The sequence below is a fragment of the Crocuta crocuta genome, unplaced genomic scaffold (genome assembly GCF_008692635.1).
Source record: "Crocuta crocuta isolate KB4526 unplaced genomic scaffold, BGI_CrCroc_1.0 scaffold71, whole genome shotgun sequence".
In the NCBI taxonomy this organism is placed as follows: Eukaryota; Metazoa; Chordata; class Mammalia; order Carnivora; family Hyaenidae; genus Crocuta; species Crocuta crocuta.
Window position 1 is genome coordinate 2,178,631 of NW_027527548.1, and position 22,843 is coordinate 2,201,473.

General features: G+C 42.2%; 2 protein-coding genes across 2 annotated transcripts; both read right to left on the minus strand.

The window, feature by feature from the left end:
* Positions 1 to 5,779: 5,779 nt before the first annotated feature.
* On the minus strand, positions 5,780 to 6,795 carry SPINT4 (serine peptidase inhibitor, Kunitz type 4). The gene is made up of 2 exons (XM_077766674.1): positions 6,681 to 6,795; positions 5,780 to 5,961 (listed from the first exon to the last, which is right to left on the minus strand). The coding sequence occupies exons 1-2, from the start codon at positions 6,793 to 6,795 to the stop codon at positions 5,780 to 5,782; spliced, it is 297 nt and encodes a 98-aa protein (XP_077622800.1).
* Positions 6,796 to 15,906: 9,111 nt separating this feature from the next.
* On the minus strand, positions 15,907 to 21,086 carry WFDC13 (WAP four-disulfide core domain 13). Its single transcript, XM_077766687.1, has 3 exons — positions 20,997 to 21,086; positions 18,788 to 18,907; positions 15,907 to 15,986 (listed from the first exon to the last, which is right to left on the minus strand). The coding sequence occupies exons 1-3, from the start codon at positions 21,082 to 21,084 to the stop codon at positions 15,907 to 15,909; spliced, it is 288 nt and encodes a 95-aa protein (XP_077622813.1). The 5' UTR covers positions 21,085 to 21,086.
* Between the last annotated feature and the right edge of the window lie 1,757 nt (positions 21,087 to 22,843).

Genomic DNA, 22,843 nt, shown 5'->3' on the forward strand with positions numbered 1-22,843 from the left:
ATCAAATTTGGAAAGTTTTCAGTCATTATTTCTTCAGTCTCTCTGGTCTTCTCTCTCTCTCTGTCTCTATCTCTCTCTCTTTCTCCTCCTCCTCCTCGTTCAACTCCTACAATGCATATCTTAGTTTGTTTAATGGTTTCCAAACATACCTTAGGTTTTGTTCACTTTTGTCTGAAGAGCCTAAAATTAAGTCCTCCATTAAGAGCAACCTCAGGCTGCATGTAGCCCCAGTTCCAGGAAAAGCCTCAGATTGTTCAAGGCTAAAGCCATCCTCGGACCGCCCTCAGATCAGCTAATCAAAAAAACATTCCTATGGTCTGAGTCAAGGCTGGGAACTGCAGACAGTTATTTTATACAAACTAGCCAATTTCTCACTGCTTGCCTGAACCCCACGTGGGCCCTTTGAACTCACCTCATAATTGGTCATTTTCAAAGGATTCTCAAAAGTCATGATTGGGTCCCAAAAGTAATGAACACCTCACAGATACTGAATGGTCAAAGCCGTTACCATGGTACTGTACAATTGTAGTTGGTGCCTATGTGATGATGCTATACGTACAACATGTGCACTGTAACACCTCCATCCCTTACCCCATAAAAACCCTACTCGCTATTGTTTGGGGCTTCACCTTCTGCCACGACACCCGTAGGCGGGTGAGCCCCTGCTCTAGCTTGTAATAAAGACCCTTTTGTACTTGCATCGGTGTCGGCTCCTTGGTGGTCTCTGGGGACTCGCGATTTGGGCACAACATGTCAATCTTTTTTCTTTCTGTTCTTTAGACTTAATAATTTCCATGGTTCTATCTTCATGTTTATTGCTTTTCTCTTCTTCCTTCTTCATTTTGCCTTCGCATCCTTCTACTGAAATTTTTGTTTCAGTTATTGTACTTTTCAGATTCAGCATTTCTCTTCAGTTTTTTTAAAGATTAAAAAAATCTCCTTATTAATATTTCTGTTTTGTTCATACATTGTTTTCCTGATTTCCTCCATGTTAGTTCTCTGAGCATCTTTAAGACAGTTGTTTTAAAATTTTTGTCCAGCAGATCTGCCATCAGATCTTTTGGGGGGACAGTTTCGGTTTGTTTAATTAATTAATTATTTAAAGTTTATTTCTTTATTTTGAGAGAGGGGAGGGGCAGAGAGAAAGGGACAGAGAGAGTCTCAAGGAGACTCTGTGCTGTCAGTGCAGAGCCCTACACTCAGTCTGAGGAACTGTGAGGTTATGACCTGAGCTGAAGTCTAGAGTCAGACGCTTAACTGACTGAGCCCCCCAGGTGCCCCTGTTTTATTTATTTTGACTTGAATGAGCCATTCTTTTGTGTTTCTTTGCTTGCTTTGTGATTTCATTTTGGTGGAAAATGGACATTTGAATCTAGTAAAGTGGTTAACTCTGGAAATTAGATTCTGTCGCTTTCCCAGGGTATGCTGTTTAATTTTGTTCTTGTTTTTTGATGTTTGATTTGATTTCTGGATTGCATAGGCTGTCTCTACGCTGAGGAACAGCCTTAAATGTAAACTTAAGGTATTCTCATATCTTTTCTTAGCCTTACTTAGTATGGTCGCTTTCTAATTTTTCCCTGAGGTTGCAAACCTCAATGGGCTCCAGTTCCGAATATAGTTACGTCAGACATATTTTGTAAGTGCCATTGTTGTCTAGGTGGGGAGACAGATTCCTGGTGTTTCCTGCTCTATATTACCTTCATTTTCATATTTAAAATTTCTTTATTCTCCTCTGATATTTCAAAGGGCTCCTTGACCTAATCTTCTACCATCATTAATTCGTAGTTTGGCTGTATCCTTTATTTTTATCTTGAGTTATTGTGTCATTTAGGTCACTTTTTCTATTTTCCAAATCCTATTATTTTTTATTGGTCCTTTGATAATATATGTTCCTGCTTTAACATACCAATGTCCACTCTTATCTAGTTGAGAATATTATGTCTATTTCATTTATTCCTTCAATGAATTCTGGGTCATTTAATATTGGTTATTTAGCTTGTTGTTTCTCTTTGTTTACATGTTTGTGGCAAAATTTGTTTGGGATCATTTGTGGAAATATAAGCCAGTTTTGCTTTTATTGTCTATGTTAACCTTGAAACTAAAAAAACTACCAGTTACTTTACCAGCAAAATATGGGTTTATTGGGGGAATAAAAGAGAATTGTAATCTGGACAAGCAAGCTGTGGCCAAACCGTAGGCAAGTTTGGGGAACAAAGGAGAGGTACACTTTTTTTTAAGGAGAAAAGGAGTAGGTTGGGAGGGCTGTGATTAACTAAAAGTTCATTGGAGTATACTGGGAGTTCAAAGTATGGTGGCTTCTCATTGGCTGAGCTTTTGCCCAAAGGGATAAGGGAAGCATTTATTCCTGAGGCGGCAATAGTAGAGTAGTATCCACATGCAAGGTCAAGTCTGTCTCTTCCTGTTTGGTCTACAATTGACTAGGAGAGGTAGAGCCTCCCCAATGATACCTACCAACTCTGTTTTAGTGAGGTTTCTTGTTACTAAATTTCATATGTATGTGGTGGATGGATGGCTGGTGGGGTAACTTCTACTTCTCTTGATTGATTTAAAGTAGGTGGTAGAGAATTCCAGTCAAAACTCCACAATAATACTATCTGGTCTTATTTACACTTATTTGCTACTTCCGAAATAACACTTTCCCTCTTTCTCCCCCCAACCCCTGCTTATGGAACATTTCTGCGTTTCTGCCCTAGATGTGTTTTCTGGGGCAATTTTTTTTCTCCCTGGTTTTTCCTTTGATGGTTTCTCCATCAGTCCCTCAGTGTGTATAGGAAGAAGGAAAAACAATAAACTTTGTGTCTGTCTAGTCCAATTGTGCCTGTTTTTATATACTTCTCACTACAGCTGGGCTCTGGAACCACCATTTTGTTGTATCAGTTGCACTTGTAGTACCTTGTGCGTGTGGGCAGTGATAGATCCAGATTTTTGTGGTGGGGAGAATAACATAACTCAAAAGCTTTCACTTGTAACTCATTCTTTTACCACTGGTGCCCCGGCAATCTGTCTTGGGCATCGATTTCCTTTTCTCACCAAGATAACCCTCCCCTCTTTCCTCAAAAAACTCTTAGTTTTGGGGCACCTGGGTGGCTCAGTTAGTTGAGCAGCCGACTCTTGGTTTAGGCTCAGGTCATGAACATATGGTTTGCAGGTTTGGGCCCCATGCCAGGCTCCATGCTGACAATACAGGGTTTGCTTGAGGTTCTCTCTCTCTTGGTCGCTCTCTCTGTCTCTCTCTCAAAATGAATAAATAGGCTTAAACAAATTCTTAGTCTTGACTTTAGTTATTCATATCCACATGCATCCTTTTTACTTGTCCAGCATTTCCAGTGTTTCGTTGGAAGAGGAAGGAAACAGGCTGGGAGAATATGTTATGTTTTCCAGAAGACTGTCTGGGACGCCCAGCTTTGTGACTCGCAAAAGAAAAATCTCAAGACTTCGTCTTCTGTGAAGCAGTCAGGTTAGCCTAGTTCCTATTATTTCAGAATGCACAGCATGTCTCCAACAGCTTATGTGGCTTAAGAATAACTTGCAATTCCCAGGTCTTCACCAAAATTGGAACATGACAGAATTTGGGCTTCATAAGAATACACTCTGGGTGAAGGTCTAAGCTTGAAGTAATCAGAGGTCTTGCAGAAAATGGTCTCAATTTAGGGGTTTAATTTTCCTATTCTTAAGACTGAGAAAAGGCCAGGCTTGCATGTCTGGTTACAGGCTCTCACTGGTTTATAATGCCTCTGATGTTGGCCCTCACTACTAATAGTCCAGGATGCATTCTCAGGTGAGGAATAGGACTTGGTCAATGAGATGGACAGGGAAGGGATGCAGGAATGGGATGCTTGGATAAATTCAGAGATGAGATGGTCAAGCTGTGTGTCCTACAGCGGGGAAGATCATGGCCATGTTGAACCGTGTACCATTATATTCAGACACTTGGCAACTAGTGTCTGGGTGATTATTCTCTTTGTAGCTAAAACACAGTTATTGACTGAAATTGAGAGTTATTTTTCCAGAATGACTGAGAGCAGCCAAGTCAAATTTCAATGACTGAGGAACTAAACAGTGTCTAAATAACTACTTATTAATAGGGATCAAGTCAGGAGGCTAGTTAAGCTAACAGGGGCTCCTGACTTGGTGGCCACGAATCAGGAAACATCACAAAGAAACATTTGTCACGAGTGCGAGGACATTTATTTCATGTGAATGGGAGTGCTCATTTTGGTTTCATGGACAAAAAGGAGCACAGGTTTGGTACTTTGGTTTTATTAACTAGTTCAAACTGAGAAGGGAGGTGATGCAAACCTCTACAGATCTGGATTGTCACACCTGAAACATTGTGTGAATGTATAAAGAAATGGTTCAGTGGGGAGAGGGCAGCTAAGGATGGAACCAGCTGGCATTCAACTCTGGATAAGGTCGAGGAGAGACATTTCAGGGAGTAGGTAAGACTGACACAAAGATGCTTTCATTTTATTTTATTTAAAATTTTTTTTAATGTTTTGTATATTTTTGTGTGTATGAGAGAGAGGCAGCATGAGCAGGGGAGGGTCAGAGAGAGAGGGAGATATAGAATCTGAAGACAGGCTGCAGACTCTGACTGAGCTAACTGTCAGCACATAGCCTGATGTTGGGATCATGACCTGAGCCAAAGTAGGAAGCCCAAACGACTGAGCCACCCAGGCACTGCAAAGTTGCTTTCATTTTAATGGTCATACAGTTCTTTATCAGGAAAGGTAAAAGTAAAGTCAGGAAAATAGCAAACAGATGGAATTTTCCAGAATTATGGAAATAATACAAAGATCTTAAACTTGGTTTGAATTTTCTTACGGCTATATTTCAGAATGATGGATCAGCTCTTATTTTTTGCCTTCTGTTCCCTGTTTAAGCAAAAACAAACAAACAAACAAACACAACAAAAATAGATCTGTGTTATAACTTTTGAAAAGTCTCCCTCGATTAATTTAAGTCATTTTTATCCCAGGGGAAGTCCTGAAAATGCCCTGTCTTTCAATGGCTCTCGTGTTCCATTGATTGATCTCTTTCATTCCCTTAAAACTTAGTCATTGTCTGGTATGTGCCAGGCATTGCAAAAATCCACCAGGAATATTAAATAAATAAAACAAAATTTCTATTTTTGAGTTACACCCAAGGTTACTTTCCATCTCACTCTCCTAGAAATCAGCCATACCATAGCCTTGTTAGCCTCCATAGACCTTTTTCTAGTTCCAATGACTGGGGAATGGTCAAATTTGGGCTGAGAGCTTCGTTGTATAAAACAGGACGTTTCTATGGAGAGTTCACAGGCCTGGGATTATAAGGATTGGGTTTGGGTGAACTTGTGCATGTAAACGGTCAAGCTGTAGGTGACCATCAAGTCTGGTTAGAAACCTTGATATGTCATTTAATGTGAACTTGGGCCAGTTAGTTACCTCTACTGGAGTTGGCTTTTTCATCTGCCACTTTAAAATAATAATGCAAATCTACCTCAGTGTGATTTTAATTTTAAATTGTATCAATATATGTAAATTGCTTAGTGCAGCGCCTGGCACATGGTAATTATCTGATAACTGGTGACTACTATTTTTTTTCTCTAGACTTTTGATTTCCTAACTGAAAAATGACAAATGATCCTGAGATCCAACCCAACTATTAAATCCTTTAATGAGGACAAACCTCTCTCTTCCCATCCCCACCAGGGATCCTAGATCTCAGAGCCTCTCCCTTTCTACTCCCCCAAGGACCAAGGGCAAGATGGGACTCCTTACTTTATTCTGTACTCTTCAACACAGGCTACGTCACATTCTATTTTAAGCTTGAAGTTGTTAAGGTTGCCATTACAGCCAGAGAAGACAAAACTTTCACATCTTTTGGAGGTTTTGTTGTAGAAATATCTAAGGTGAATTTCAAAACAGCTGCCAGGATTCATTTCCATTTTGCAGGGATCTGCATGAGAGATTCCCATTGAGTTAGGGGGAATTCGTTAGGACCTAGCAGGAGATCTTGTCTTCCAGGGCCCTTAAAAAATTCCTCATATTAGTTTGGAAATGGGTGGTAGGCAATTGAGTGACTTGACCAAGGGCACACATTTGCTAAGTGACTGGGCCAGAATTTGGGGTGTCTGACTTGCAGTATAGACTGTGCCACCTTCCCATGCTCCAGAAGACCAAGTCTGTACACATTATCTGTGGAAGAAAGCGTCATTATCCTTTACATCTACATTGTGAGTTTATCTAAACAGGGGCCATATATTCAAGTGTTCTCTGCACCGGGAGCCAAGATATTGAAAATGCCTCAGTTTGCTCAGTATCCAATCCCCCTTTATTCTCATCTTGATACGTACTTTTGAATGGTCTGAGATCTTTGAAATTTGTCATGAAACCCCTCATTCAAAATACTTTTGGTCCTTTGGACACCCTGCAAAAGACAGCCCTATCTGGAAGGGAGTTATTTGCATCATAGTTTTTTTTTTTTTTTTTTCCTCATCAGACATCCACAAGATCCCTAGATTAAGTAATGCCCAGAGTCACAGGAGTAACAGTCTATGGATATTAACACAAAAGGAGAACCTTTCTGGACTAGTTGTATATCACATTTTTTTAAAAAACACTTTCTCCCTCGTTCTTAATTGGTCTTTGGATTTATTTTCTGCTTCAGGTTCATACCTTTGAGGTCTCCACATATCGTTTCAGCAAGTCTAGCAACACCACCCATCAATGGGGTAGTCAGCAAGAAGAAGATGAAGAGACCGAGAAGAAATCCCAACTCAGCAGGCTTCATGATGCAGCAAGCAGTAGGTAGGAGAGTCTTGGTATTAACTGATGTTATATTTTGGACTTGATACTTGAGAGGGCTGAGCCCACTTACCCCAAGGGCCAGGACTGGGCATTACTTGGTGTTGAGTTGAACAGTGAATGCTTGGGTACCCAGCCATGAAGCTGAAGGTCCCAAGCTGATTAGACCCCTGATAGTGAGTCCCATGTTCATCTAGAAACCATAGAAACTAAAGGATTAGAGCTGCTAGCATAAGTTTAATCATGGAGGATAGAATGATTAGGGAAAAACATTTAAAAAAAAAAGATTGCTTCCTTTTTTCTCTTCAACCTTCCACAATAAGGAAGAGACTGATTCTGGTGAAACAGGAAGAATGTAATAAAAACAATAATAATAATGATAGTAACTAACCCCTATGGTACTTCCTACATGCTAGGCTCTCTCTCTCTCTCTCTCTCTCTCTCACTCTCATTATCTATCTACACAAAATCATTACATTTCAAAAAAATCACATGTACCCTATGAGTTAGGTGCAATTATTATCATCATAGATGAGGAAGCTGAGGCTGAGGTTAACTTATATGTGCAAGGTTATCCATCTGTTACGTAAGTGGAATCAAAATTTGAACTCACTATACCTAGGAATATGGGACAACTTTATTTTTTCTTGGTTTTGTTTTCTTGTAAGATTTTTGAAATTTTGACTTTCACATTTATACTCTTTTTTCACCCTTTTAAATAAAAAATCGGCTCCATGCCCAGCATGGTACCCAACGTGGGGATTGAACCCACAATGCTGAGATCAAGACCTGAGCTGAGATCAAGAGTCAGAAGCCCAACCAATTGAGCCATCTAGGTGCCCATCACATTTGTACTCTTAAACCACCTGAAGTTGATTATTTTTGGTTAAGTATGAAATAATGGTCCAATTTCATTTTTCAATGGCTTCAGACCCATTTGTTGATGAGTTCCCCTTTTATCCAGTTATATGATAACTTCTCTTATATGTGTGGGATTATTTCTGAGCTCTTTATTTCACTCTACTGTATATTGCTGTCCCAAAGCCTTCTTAATTACTTGAATTTAGTATTATCTTAAGATTTTGCATATTCACATAAATTTTAGGGTAGATTTGTCATGTGCTTCAAAAGGTCATCTTGGGTATTGATTTAATTGTATTGGATTTACAGGTCAATTTGAAGAGAATAATATCCTTATAATATTATCTTTGGTATGTACAGTATTTCCCCATATATGCTGGTTTTCTTAAATATCTTCCAAGAAAGGCTTATGATATTTCCCAAATAGGTCTTGTAATATTATTTATATTTTTTGTATTCTTGTAAATGGTATCTTTAAACATTATATTTCTATTTGTTTTTGATGTACAAAAATGTAATTTATGTTATATGTTAATCTTATGTTAACATAAGCATTTCCTTCATGAGTAGTGTTATGGAACACCTTTTCATGTACTTATTGGCTATTCTTATGTCTTCTTGGAAAAATGTCTATTGAGGTCCTTTGCACATTTAAAAATCAGAGTTTTTGGTGCTTCCCCCCCTTCTTTAATGAGTCTTATGAGTTCCTTATATATTTTGGAAATTAAGTCCTTACCAGATATATGGTTTACTAATATATTCTCTCAATCCGTAGATTGCCTATCTTTTTGTTGTTTGTTTCCCTTGTGCAGAAATTTTTTTTTTATATATTTTTTTATTTATTTCTAGGAGAGAGAGAGAGAGACAGTGTGAGCAGGGGAGGGTCAGAGAGAGAGGGAGTCACAGACTGAAACAGGCTCCAGGCTCTGAGCTGGCAGTCAGCACAGAGCCCGATGCGGGGCTCGAACCCACGAACCGCGAGATCATGACACAAGCGAAAGTCGGCCGCTTAACCGACTAAGCCACCCAGGCGCCCCAGAAATTTTTTAATTTGATGTACTCCTACTTGTTTATTTTTGCTTTTGTTGATTGCTTTTGGTGTCATACAAGTTTTACAGTGTCCGGTCTTATATTTAAGTCCTTATCCATTTCAAATTAATTTTCATGAGTGGTGTAAGATAGGGGTCTAGTTTCATTATTTTGCAAGTGAATATGTAGTTCTCCCAGCATTATTTATTTATTTATTTATTCTTTTATAGCTTATTGTCAAGTTGGTTTCTTTTTTTCTTTTTCTTTTTTATTTATTTTTTAGGAGAGAGAGAGAGAGAGAGACAGCGCGAGCAGGGGAGGGTCACAGAGAGAGGGAGTCACAGACTGAAACGGGCTCCAGGCTCCGAGCTGGCAGTCAGCACAGAGCCCGACGCGGGGCTCGAACCCACGAACCGCGAGATCATGACCTAAGCGAAAGTCGGACGCTTAACCGACTAAGCCACCCAGGCGCCCCTGTCAAGTTGGTTTCTATATAACACCCAGTGCTCATCCCAACAGGTGCCCTCTTTCATGCCCATCACCCCTTTTCCCTTCTCCCCCACCCTCATCAACCCTCAGTTTGTTCTCAATATTTAAGAATCTCTTATGATTTGCCTCCCTCCCTCTCCTTAACTATTTTCTGCCCCCCCTGCCCCGTGGTCATCTGTTAGGTTTCTCCTGTTTCACATATGAGTGAAAACATATGGTATCTGTCCTTCTCTGCCTGACTTGTTTCACTTAGCATAACACCCTTGAGGTCCATCCACGTCCAGCATCATTTATTAAGAAGACTATTCTTTTCCCATTGTGTATTCGTGGTTCCTTTGTGAAATATTAGCTAACCATGGGTTTATTTTTGGCCTTTTGGTTCTGCTTCATTGGTCTATGGGTCTGTTTTCTTTTTTAAGTGTTTATTTTATTTTTGAGAGAGATAGAGTGCAAGCAGGGGAGGGGCAGACAGAGAGAGGGAGACAGAGGATCCAAAGTGGGCTCTGTGCTGACAGCAGAGAGTTCAGTGTGGGGTTTGAACTCATGCACTGTGCGATCATGACCTGAGCCTCAGTCAAACGCTTAACTGACTGACCCGGCTCCTTAGGGGTCTGTTTTTATGCAAAATACAATAATGTTTTGATTACTGTAGTTAAATTTTTTTTTAATGTTTATTTTTTGGAGAGAGACAGAGACAGAGTGAGTGGGGGAAGGACAGAGAGAGAGGAAGACACAGCACAGAGCCCTATGGGGGGGGGGGGAGGTCCCAAACCCACAAACTGTGAGATCATGACCTGAGCCAAAGTTGGATGCTTAATTGACTGAGCCACTCAGGAGCCCCTGATTACTGTAGCTTAAAAAATAAAAAAGTTTATTTATTTATTTTGAGAGAGAGAGCGAGAGCGAGTGAGCGAGCAAGCAGTGGAGAGGCAGAGATAGAAGGAGAGAGAGAATTCCAAGCAGGCTCTTTGCTGTCAGTTCTGTAACGCCAGCTGGGTACCCTACAATTTAACTAAATTCTGACACTATTTACCTGGCAATGTCATCAGATCCCACAGATGAGGACTCAGTCTGACCAGATTGCAACCCCTTTTCTCTTGTCACATCAGATCCCAACGGCAAGTCCAGGTTGTGACGGGTACTTCTGGTCAACCAGCTATAAACTGGAGGTTCCCAGTCTCCTCCTTGGGTTTGAGTAATTTGCTAGAGCAATCTCAAAGTTCAGGAAAAGCAGTTTACTTACTATGTTACTGATTTATTATAAAAGGCTATAATAGGTTTAGTGGAGCTTGAAACCTGTGTAATTTTGGGAACCTTATTTTAGAAAAATAATGCAATGGCGGTGCCTGGATGGCTCAGTTGCTGGAGCTTCCAACTTCAGCTCAGGTCATGATCTCATGATTTGTGAATCTGAGCCCCGTGTCAGGCTCTGTGCTGACAACTCAGAGCTTGGAGCCTGTTTCAGATTCTGTGTCTTTCTCTCTCTCTCCCCCTCCTCTGCTTGTGCTCTGTCTCTCCCTGTGTCTCAAAAAATAAGATAAAATATTTAAAAAATTTAAAGAAAAATAATGCAACAGGACAATGCAAAAACTACAGATGCAAAATTAGGTATGTAAGTGAATATTTATTTGGAACAAAAAAAGAAATTATAACAAATCACATGTGTACAAAAGCTTATAAATACATCAAACATCATGAATCCTAGAAAAATAACATTTCATTACCACTAGTTAAAATGTTTTTATAATACCCTTTTCCTGCATTTTCTGGCTGATTATTCTTTGATCACCTTTCTTATAACAGTGATTTTTTAATATCTTATTTCTATAGAGAAAATAGGAAGATAATTCGGTCTTTGCTCTGGCATGGTTGATCAAAAATGTAAAGTTATCGTCCTGGAGAGCTAATAATACACAGCATAGTGATTGTAGTCAGCAATATTGTATTATAATCTTCAAAGTTGCTAGGAGACTAGATTGTAATTATTCTCACCACAAAAATGAAATAAGAGTTATGTGACTCGATAGAGAGGTTAGCTAATGCTACAGTGGTAATTGTATTCCAATATATAAATTTATCAAATCAACAGGTTGTATACCTTAAATGTACACAATGTCACATTGCAATTATATCTCAATAAAAAAATAAGTTCTTGATTGGGAAAAATCCTTTCCAGATTCATAACATTGGTAAAGCCACATCTGTAACTTTTCTTCATAGTTTCTGGTTCAGGTGGCACTACATGCCTGGGGAAAGCCCTTGGAGAATTCTAGCTCTTTGATCTGGATCTGATGGACTCTCGGTGCAGCCTAATAGCCACTGATCCAGCCCCAAGTCCTCACCACCCTCACTGTGCCTGTCTTGGGTTCATGATATGGCCATGAGATCTTGAACTCTGGCTTCAAGCATGTTACAGTACAGCATCTTATTGCTATTTTTCCTTGAGGTCAAATATGGGAGCATTTCGGTTGAAGGGTGCAACCAGGGGCAGATTGTCAGTAAGGGTTGTCCAGACATGAACACAGAAGTAACTTCAGGTCACTATTGGGATGTACCCCCCAGCCCACCACCCTTCCATCCCCCATCTTGGGTTGGGACAGTGCCGTCTGCCTTCATGCTTGGATGGTGTTGCTCTTTCCTCTCCTCATCCTGAGAGAAGCAGGTGAGGGATCTGGAGCTTAAACTACACGAGTCTCATGGTAAATTAGTCTTTCCTGTCAAACTCAAAAATCTATTTGCAGGTCAGATTTTGTTGGGGAGACTGGCCTCAAATTTACTACTTCTCAATACCTTCCTAAAAGTGGACTAAGAAAAACAATATTGTGGAGGCCTGTGGGGAAAGAGAGGATAATAAGTGCATTTTTTCTTCTGGATTCTTTAAACACATCCATGGATGACACCATGTAGGGCCTCCAAAGAGCTCTTGTCATTGAATTGTGTATTGTTGATTTATGCTTAAAAACCCTTAAAGAAGTAGTCCCAGAAGACTCTCTAGAATCTAACATGAGGTTGTCATGGACAATGTGTTCACCTTTCTGCACAGTCGTTCCTCTTTGAGCACATGTGGAAGAGCTTGTCTCTTTTGCTGTTTACTACCATGATTATTTCTACTGTTCCTGAGTATCTTTTTGGGCTACACTTATGCTTACTCTAAAGCTGTAACTGATTGTGCTGCCCTGATTGTGCTGTTATTATGAAAGCTTAGAGCTAATTTTATAATATTTATTTTTTATTTGAGAGAAAGAGAGAGTGAGAGCAAGCACGAGTTAAGGGCAAAGGGAATCTTAAGCAGGTTTCATGCTCAGTGTGGAGCCCAACACCTGAATTACGTAGGTGCCCTAGTTGTGAGATTTCATAGCAAGTGTCTGTGACCCTTGTAGCATGTACTTGCTATGCTAATCTCCTGCGTTGTTTTATCATACCTTATTATTTTTGTATCTGTTTTCCTCTGACTTACTTATACAGGCTAATTTTTTAAAAATACTATGTATCATGAATCCTGGCAAGCTGCCTTAAATCCTTTAAAACAAGGTTGAATGTCAATAAATAAAACCATAAATTGATGGGAACCCATGTCTTCATATTAACTTAAATTATTTTTTCTGGGACATCATGCTGCTTTGAAGGTGGAAAGAGTGGGATGGGGCCCAGGGGACCTAAGATCCCCCTTTGTTCATTAGGTACCTGGCACATCCTGTCCTGCCCCAACGGCTGAGAGGTAGTGAAGCAGGGAAGATAGGAACTCAATGCAAGAGGAGCCACCAACAATTAGGTTCCAACCTAAAAGACTAGTCTTATCTCAGATAACATTTCTTGCATCTTGTCCCAATAAAATCAAGTAGGAGGTTCATCTGAACCCTTCTGGGTGTTTACTCACCACATGATTAGACTGAATGGTATACTAGAGCAGGACTGAGACCCCTTGGAAAGGTTACATTCCTGCCCTAGCTTTTACCCTGAAAGAGAATTAGAATATTGTGAGGCTAGGCTCTAGTTTAGGAATTCCTAAAGCACTAGGAGGTATTCTTTCCTGTAATCAGAACCCCCAGTTTTGCTCTCAGTTTAGGAAGGAATGCCTAAATGATGACAAAAGACTGATGGAATGTAGAATCCATTTCTGACTTCTCTCAGTGAATGGTTTCCTGGAAGCAGCCCAGGGTAGTAACTAGTTACTCTGTGTTTGAAAAGCTTAGTAAACTGACTCTAGTTGATGGTGGGAATGGACGTACCAGTAGTGCAGACCAATCCCCCTGAGTCAGGAAGTGTGTGCCTGGCAAGGGACCACCATGAAGCTAATGCTATCAGAGCTTCATGGAATCCCAACTGCTCCCCTGGCCACTGTTCCTGATACTTCGTTTTTCTTTCATAAGAGTCCCCAGGTAAGTCTTGAAAACTTGGCTATGAGAGAAGAGGTGGCACTCTAAAAATTGGTTGACTGCGTACGTGCTGCAGATGAAGGAGTTCTGCCTACTTGAGTAGGGACACTGTGTTACAAGCGATCTGAAAGCTAGAGAAGTGTACTGCCTGCTTCTGCATCAAATGCTGTGTTCCGCCCATTAAACTCATGAGGACAAAACAAGACCCAAGATATTGATTCTACCAGTGGCACTTTCTTTTTATGTGGTCTTGAACCTATCCTCTCTTTCTGTATCAGTTATTCTAACTTTAATTTTTTTTTAATTTTATTTTTGAGAGAGAGGGAAACACAGAATCCAAAGCAGGCTCCAGGCTCTGAACTATCAGCACAGAGCCCAATGCGGAGCTCGAACCCATGAACCCCGAGATCATGACTTGAGCTGAAGTCTGACGCTCAGCTGACAGAGCCACCCAGGTGCCCCTAACTTTAAAGTGCAGGAATTAGACCAAATAATTGCACAGAATCCATCTGGTTCTAAGGTTGTGGGAAGAAGAAATGTGAATTGTGTCTGTGTCCAACCATGAGTTTGAGGGTAAAAAAGGAAATACATCTGGGGTGGTAGGTAATAAAAGCAATATATGATTAAAAAATAGTGGACAACTGGGTGGAGAGAAGTATTTTAGTTGCTTGGCACTGCCATGCTGGAGATACGGGCCCAGACATGGTTGAACCTGGCTATGAGAAGCTTGCTATCTCTTTGTTGGTTCCATGGGCAGAAATGGGGGTGCAAACTTGATATTAGGTGGAGCTGTGAAATCCCTTGCAGTCAAAGGGTCTGGGGCTAGCCTCTGGGTTTGGGTTATTGTAGCCCTGATTTCCTTCTCAGACCCTGGTACATATATCTCCTCTTCTTTGACAAATCCCAGGACCCAGTGTTCTTGTAACAGACAGATCAAACTCAGGTGATTCAAACAGTGGTACCTGCAGTTTGAATGGGCCACTCTTAGTTCCAGAGGTCAACTTGAACCACATCAGGTCAGGTCATGGTGGTGAAGGAGCCTGCAGAGTTTTTGAACAATGTTTCCAGTTCAGGCCCAGGGGTCACCAGGGCTCAGCTGGATTAGAAAGGGGGAAACAGAAGAGAGGAGTGCAACATGGAATTGTGATACATCTATCTTGGAGAAAGTTTGTTTGAACAGGGTGTGATTGGGGGAGTGGTCTCATGGGACTAGGTGACTGCAGATTTCCCAGTCGGTACCTTCCCGTGGGATTTTCAGGGGGAAGAAACATCTTCCATAGTTGCTGGAGCCTGAGTAGAGGCATCAAGATCATTGTTAAATTGTCTGATTCTTCGTCATGTGGTTTAATCATATTATCTCTCAGGGATGGAGCATTTTCCACAACTATGCCTTATTCCATTTTAGATGTTTCAAAGGTCAGAGACATGGCACTTATTTTCTTTGGGAGCCAATTCATTCGTAACCTGGAGAAATTTTTTAAAAACACAGAGTTTCAGATGGAAGATACACTTTGGCTCTTTTCTAAAACAAGAATTAAATTTTTTTTTAACATTTATTTATTTTTGAGAGACAGAGAGAGCCAGAGTGTGAGCAGGGGAGGGGCAGAGAGAGAGGGACACACAGAATCGGAAACAGGCTCCAGGCTCTGAGCTGTCAGCACAGAGCCCGTGCAGGGCTCGAACCCATGAACTTTGAGATCATGACCTGAGCCAAAGTCAGACGCTCAACCAACTGAGCCACCCAGGCGCCCCAAGAATTTTGGATAGAAGAAGAATTGGGAATGATGGCAACAATCTTTTTAGACTGTCTGCTGGGTGCTGCGGTACGTGCTTTACTTGCATCATCTCATTTTGTCTCCTGACACTCCTGAAGGTAGGCGTTATTCAGCTCCACTTATAAATGAAGAGACTGAGGCCCCAAGGAGTTGGAAATTCCCAGCTCCCCCAGGCCAGCAAGGGCAAAACTGGACTGAGTCCCAGAGCAGCTAGGACCTAAAACACTTCTATTCCTATATTCTAGCTCCACCATCGACCCATTGGCGAATGTTGTGCATGTGACTTTAACTCTATGATCCTCAGTTTCCTTGCCTGTAAACTGGATATTATGGCTGCTGTGGGGGCCAAATGAAGTGAAGCATGGCTAAAGCGTTAGCTCACATTTAAAAAGTTGGAAGCCCTTGGCAACACCCACCAGAGCCCACATGATATGGAAGATGCTGGCCAGGTATGCCAGTGCTGTTCTGTCCTGCATTTTATCACCACAGGAAACTGAACACAGCACTTTCTGGGAATAAGAAATGAGCATTTTTCTCAAGTTCTCACTGGTACTGCCATCTCCTCCCTCACTCGAGCTTCCCAGCCAACTCCAGGGCCTCCAGAGCAGTAATGGTCAGTCGAGGGGAACCGTTCTGCAGAGGACAGGCTGCAGGGTTGGGGAGAGCAAACATTCTGACGTGGATCTAACAGATATTGCAGTCAATGGGGCACATCAGAGGGCAGAGTCTTAGCCTGCCCAAAGATAACAGGATGGGGACGCCTAATTCTCTAGAAGACACCCTCAGGTCCATGGCAGTGTTTTTCCACTTGTCTAAGATGAAGGCTTGTCTCTCTGGGCAGTGCTTAAGCTGAGGCTTGCTGAGGCTCATACACTTGTAGCCATACAACCCTGAAACTGCAATAAAAATACTCTATATGTAGTTGCACCAGCCACCTCTGTTATCTTTCACCTGGACAGAACACATGGATTCTTATTAGGAGCTCACTATCTTCCACTGTGCAGGCCATGGATTATGTGACAGTGGGGACGCACTGATGGAGAGCCAGGATGTGGTGTGAGCGGCTAATCATGTACAAGGTGCAGAGGAAGTCAGCATGGCTGACTCACCAGGGTCTGAACGAGGTGATATTCACCTGTGTGAATTCCTCCACTGAACTCCACTTGTCACCATCGATCAAAGTCCTTTGGATAGCGTTAATAAAAGGACTATATAAGGTGAAATAACCCTTGGCAACTCTGATGACTTCAGAAGGACTGTTAGAAGACCCCAAGGTCCTCCTTTTTTTCCAAACAATCTGAAACAAAATCCACTAAGTTATAAATTGTAGCTTTGTTTTGGTGGTGGTGCTGCAGAGGACTCTATTTTGCTCAGCTTTCTTGTAACATTGGTAAAATCATAAAGATGATCCCCTTTCTTTTTTAAGAGGAAAAATCTGAAACCCAGAAAGAATTGGTTGCTGGCAGCTCCTAACATTTGCAGAGCCTTTGCAACGATCAAGTTCTTCCATTCCACGTGGCCTCATGTAATCCTCACAAAACCTGACCCATGGATGTTGTCTTCATCCCTCACATGAGGAAGCTGATGGTCTCAGAGGCGTGGAGTAAACTGACTAAGGCCACACAGAGTGTGAAGGGCTCAGCTTGACTTCCCGCCCAGGATATCATCAACCCTCAGGCTGAAGCTGTTCTTTGGCAGTGGCTCAGATATGAGTGCCCTGTGTTCCCCTGAGGCCATGACTCTGCTTCCTTATGTTGCTCTGTGTGGTAGAACTCACCCTGGACCACATTCTGCTCCAGGGAGTGAGAACANATTCTGACATTGCAGGAATGGCAGAGGAGCCAGAGAGGAGGAAAACTGGAAAAGCCTATGCTGGGAATGCCAGGCCAAACCCCAATACTTACAAAATGCTCTGGGAAACATGCCTCAGTTACCAGCCATGATGTTTCTTACATTCCTGTGTCTGATTCTCTAGAAGAAAAACATTTCCAAATATTCTCTCGTTAAGTTTTGTTCTTAGAAATAGAGTTATTTAGGGGTGCCAGGGTGGCTCCACTGGTTACGTGTCCAACTCTTGGTTTTAGCTTGGGTCATGATCTCCTGGTTCGTGAGTTCGAACCCTGTGTCGGGCTCCATGCTGGCAGTAGAGTCAGCTTGGGTTTTCCCTCTCCTTCTCTCTCTGCCTCTCTCTCTCTCAAAATAAACAAATAAACTTTAAAAAAATTAAAAAAAGAAATGTAGTTGTTTAATTTTCCGTTATTTCCATCATTAAAACTGAACCATAAAGCTAAATTTCCCTGCCATAGGGAAAGCAGAAGCTCGAAGAAGCAAGTGACAACAAAAAGTCTTACTTATGCTTCTGCCTTCCATTGTAAAGCCTGGAAAGGTGTGAAGTTTCACTGCAAAGGCCCACCTCTTAAGAGAGAAGTGGTTGCCTAATTGCAAAATTTACTGAGTAATTAACATGTGGTGAGTCATGTTTTTAGAGCTATCGTGGGTTATCTATTTTAATCTCAGTCTTACTGTTCCGGTCTTTAAGATGAGGAAACTGATGCCCAGAGAGGTTGATTAACTTGTCTGAGATCACTCAGCTAAGAGGTGGTAGAGCCAGGATTTAGACCTAGGTATGTGGCTCTGGGGCCCTACTTCACCAGTCTGTACTTGGGTCCTATGTTGGGGATTGTATGCAGGGCAGGGGATACAGCAGTGAACAAGACAGTTTAGGAGCTCAGTGATGGAGTCTCTTGCCTTGTGGGTCTTTATAGCAATCTTGCAAGGCTGAATTAAAGAGTCCTTATCCTTATGCATGAGAAAAAGAAAGGCAAACACGGGAAACTGTCTTGCTCAAGGTTGTAGAAAGACATAGTTGGAAGATAGAATTAGAAAACCAGGTGTCTCATAGCTCTTTAATGCCCTTTCTCTGATCTGGGACGACTTCCGTTCAGGAGACTTGGGGTCAGCGCTAAGGCGTCAGCAATTAACCAAAGTTTTGCTTAGGCTGGAGGATGTGCAGTGCCCAGGAACACTGGGGCCCAAAGTTTGTTGTTTGGTGAAAGAGGGAAAGCAAAAACAGAAAACACAGATTGACTTTGGGATTTTGGTGAGACTTGCAGCCCCAGATATAATGTCCCAGGCTTCTGGATGAAAGTGGACCTGGGACAGGGCACGGTCTGTGGTTGGAGGCATTTGTGTGCGAGTTCAGAGAGGCATATTCGGAGATTCACCAATGTGATGATGATGAGAAAGAAGTCTGGGAGAGGAGGAAGGCTCTTTAAATCAGGACATTTAAGGAAATTATTGTTGGTAAAGAGAAAGAGAATGTTAGAAAAATAGTTCCGCTGTCGGGGCTGGTAAGAGACTCTTATGCTGAGTTCCCAATGGCAGCTGGATCAGAACTGGGCCTGAGAGTCTCCTTACCTGTCATGGTTAACATTTTTGTTTAAAGTACAGACTATCCCACAGAAGGCAGAACAGCACTGAAGTCCGTTATGGCAATCTTCCTGCAAAGTACAGAAATGAGTACAGTTTTCAGGGTCCGATCTGCAGGGTGGTGGTTCCAAGATATTCCCTGGAACATAGAAAAGGGAAGAGAAGGGTTTAAACAACAGGCTGGAGTAACATTCAGAACTCCAAAAGCCCAAGGAACTGCGAGGAAACCAGCCTGATCTCCCTCCTGTGGTTCTAGGGAGGTGGAAGCAGATTTGGTCTGTAGCTGCTGCCTTTCCCTGAGTCCTCGGCAGAGAAAACCACGAGGTCTGGGTATCTGACTGAAGACAGGTAGGCAGAACCCTGCACCCATTGATGATTCACCTCTTTGCAGAGTATTTGCAATTAAAGGGGGTCCATAGGATGTCATACTGACCTGGAAGGAACGAGTGATGATGAAGTTGGGGGCTATGCATGTAATAGCAAATGGCACCAAAGAAAAAAGCCAAGGCCAGTTGTTGACAGTTTGGCAGAGACCAGTATGCAGCTCTCACCCTGGGTCTCCCAGTCATCCCTTGGCTCATTAGATCAGTGCAAGAAATTGGAGCTGGTCCCCACTTTGGGGGAGCTTGGGGACCAATGGAACAGTGTGGGGAAGGAGCCTGTGAGCCAGGGATGTCAGAGAGGTGGACCTTCTCAAGTTTTGCCTCCTCTACTANAAGTCGGATGCTTAACCGACTAAGCCACCCAGGCGCCCCTCTACTAGGTCTTTGGTTCCAGTTTTACTCACAAAGACTTACTAGTCTTTCAGGAGCTCCCTTTGTGTTTCCTTTCAAATTTTAGTCCTTGAGGGGCCCCTGGGTGGCTCAGTCTGTTAAGCGTCCGACTTCGGCTCAGGCCACGATCTCATGGTTCATGAGGTCAAGCCCTGTAGTGGGCTCTGTGCTGACAGCTCAGAGCCTGGAGCCTGCTTCGGATTCTGTGTCTCCCTCTCTCTCTGCCACCCCCCACCCCCGCCCCAGCTCATGCTCTGTCTCTCTCGCTCTCACAAGTAAATAAAGATAAAACAAATTAAAAAATGTTTTAGTCCTTTATTCTCCAATGAACTCTACCTTGGATTCCCCCATTCTCTTGCATCTAGCTTAGCCTCCCTCAGTCTTACAAATCTGCCTGCACTCTCTCACACCCCTAAAACAGGATTTTCCCTCGCTAAAACAGGGTCTTCCCTCCCTATACACCTGAGATAGTATACAGATCCTTCTTCTGAGCCCTCAGGATTCTGGCTCAGGTCATGATCTCATGGTCCATGTGTTCGAGCCCCACGTTGAGGTCTGTGCTGTCAGAGCAGAGCCTGCTTGGGATTCTCTCTCTCTCCCTCTCTCTCTCTGCCCCTCTCCTACCTGTGCATGCTCTCTCTGTCTCTGTCTCTGTCTCTCTCTCTTTTTCTCTTTCTCTCTCTCTCAAAACAAACAAATAAACTTTAAAAATGTGGAATAGGGGAACCTGAGTGGCTTAGTCGGTTAAGCGTCCGACTTTCGCTTGGGTCATGATCTCGCGGTTCATGGGTTCGAGCCCCGCGTCGGGCTCTGTGCTGACTGCCAGCTCCGAGCCTGGAGCCTGTTTCAGTCTGTGATTCCCTCTCTCTCTGACTCTCCCCTGCTCACGCTGTCTCTCTCTCTTTCCTAGAAATAAATAAAACATAAAAAAATTTCTTTAAAATGTGGAATGAAATGTAAGGCTTTCTTTCCTTCCCTCCCAAAACATTCTCCAAGGCAGAGATTATGCAGGTGCCTGAGTTCTGCCAACTCAATTTTCCTCTCTGTGTTAATGCTCGAAAAGTTGGCGCACACACCCGTGAAGGAACCAAGGCAGCAAGAATAACCTGGATGGTGAGGCTGATAACATTTACAGTAGTTAATTCTTACTGAGCATTTACCAGGGCTCAGTAAGAGTGCACTGTGCGTGCAGGCATGATTATCTCACTTTCTCCTCCTAGCTGCCCCAATATCATTATATCAATTGCAAAGATAAAATCTGAGACCCAGATACTTTGTCCAAGACCACCCAGTAAGCACACAGTAGGGATCCAAACCTGGATCTTACTGACAATAAAACATCCTTGGACCTTGAATATGATACTATATTTTTTCACATTGTGTATCCTCAGCTCTCAGATCTTCTCATCTCTATAGATGCTGCTTCCCTCCCAGGAGCCCAGACCCAGCACATACTCATAAAATGTTGCTTGGGGCTCCCAGGCACCCGCTGAGGTGCTAAGTGAATCAACAGCAGAAGTTGGAGAAACAGCCCGGGCTTCATGCTGCTGGTAAGATGGGTTGGTAAGTCCTGTTTGAGGACTGCTGGGTTTGACCAGGCACAGCTCGAAGGAGGAGAGAGAGAGCGAGCGAGCGAGCAAATTAGAGGCATGGTCATTCATTGTGTATTCCAATGACAGACATCCAAGTGTCTCCCAAACACACCCACCCCAGGGCCAGGTAGTGTTTTCAAATCAACACCCCTTTTATTCCCCTAATCTTAGACTTGTTATGTCTCTCATCCATCTTGTTGATGTCCTTTCGCAAAATTTTAATAATTCTTCCCATGTAGAGTTCTGGCAGGTCTTTGTTACATTTATTCCTAGAGGCTTGGACTTTTAAAATAAAATTGTCAACAGTATGGTAACTTTTTAGTTTTTTCTTTCTGTTTGTTGCTAATGTAGAAAAATGACTTTCGTGTATTGATCTGCTCCTAGCCACCTTGCTAAATTCTCCCACTGTTCATCTTAATTTCTTGGCGTGTTCCTTGCAGTGTTCTGGGGCGGGGGGGTCATCATCTGCAAATTATGACAGTTGTATTTTTCTCCTTAAACTTTATGCCGTTCTTAATACCTCCTTGTGCCAGCCAGGACTTCTATACTTTATTGTATAGAAGTGAGGATGTGCATATTCTTTTTTTTTTTAAATGTTCTTTTAAAAACTTATTTCTGAGAGACAGAGAGAGACAGCGTGACCAGGGGAGGGTCAGAGAGAGAGGGAGTCACAGACTGAAACAGGCTCCAGGCTCTGAGCTGGCAGTCAGCACAGAGCCCGATGTGGGGCTCAAACCCACGAACTGCGAGATCATGACCTAAGCGAAAATTGGACGCTTAACCGACTAAGCCACCCAGGCGCCCCTACATTTCAGATTTTCTAACATTAAGCCACTCTTGCATTTCTCCAGTCATCTAATGTGATCATTGTATATTATCATTTTCATATCATTTGGTTCAGTTTGCAATTTTTAAGAGATTTTTATATCTATATTCATAAGAGAGCTATGCCTGTAACTTTGCTTCCTCATACTGTCCTTGCTTGGTTTTGTAGTAAGTTTGCACTAACTTTATAAAATGTGCTGAACAGCAGCCTTTCTTTCTCAAATCTGTGGGAGGTTTTGTGTAAGATAATTAGTCACCTGAATCCTTAATTTCCTTTTTTTTTTTTTTGCACAAATATACTCACTTGTACCTTGTTGTTTTCATTTAACAATGTATCCTGAAAATTACACTAAGGCAGCTCATAGCAATTTCTCTTTTTTTTTTTTAAATTTATTTATTTCTAGGAGAGAGAGAGACAGGGTGAGCAGGGGAGGGTCAGAGAGAGAGGGAGTCACAGACTGAAACAGGCTCCAGGCTCTGAACTGGCAGCCAGCACAGAGCCCGACGCGGGGCTCGAACCCGCGAACCGCGAGATCATGACCTGAGCGAAAGTCGGATGCTTAACCGACTAAGCCACCCAGGCGTCCCAATTTCTCCTTTTTTTTTTTACACCTGTTCTACACACACTACCATGTGCACACAAACAGTCATTCGGCCAATCTCTGGACATTTGTGTATTTTCCAAGATTTTGCTATTACAGTGAACAACCATGTGCATATTTTCTCTATTGTCGGCGGTGTAACATCAGGGCAAATTTTTGTAGGTGTTTTTCTTGCCAAAAAGGGTAAATTTATAAGTACTTTTGTTAGATATCACTAAACCTACTCCATAAAGTTTATACTATTTTGTATACTGCCAATAACCATGTGAGCATGGGTGTTTCT

Excerpts from the sequence above, each read along its gene's own strand:
- SPINT4 (XM_077766674.1), bottom strand. The coding sequence starts at position 6,795 with ATGAAGCCTGCTGAGTTGGGATTTCTTCTCGGTCTCTTCATCTTCTTC. Across the intron at positions 5,962-6,680 it reads GATATGTGGAGACCTCAAAG|ATCCCTGCAAAATGGAAATG; the intron begins GTATGAACCTGA and ends TCTCTCATGCAG.
- WFDC13 (XM_077766687.1), bottom strand. The coding sequence starts at position 21,084 with ATGAAGCCCGGGCTGTTTCTCCAACTTCTGCTGTTGATTCACTTAGCA. Across the intron at positions 18,908-20,996 it reads CCCCAAGCAACATTTTATGA|GGAATATCTTGGAACCACCA; the intron begins GTATGTGCTGGG and ends TCTATGTTCCAG. Across the intron at positions 15,987-18,787 it reads TGCCTTCTGTGGGATAGTCT|CCTGTCCTCTGCAGAACGGT; the intron begins GTACTTTAAACA and ends CCAACCCTGCAG.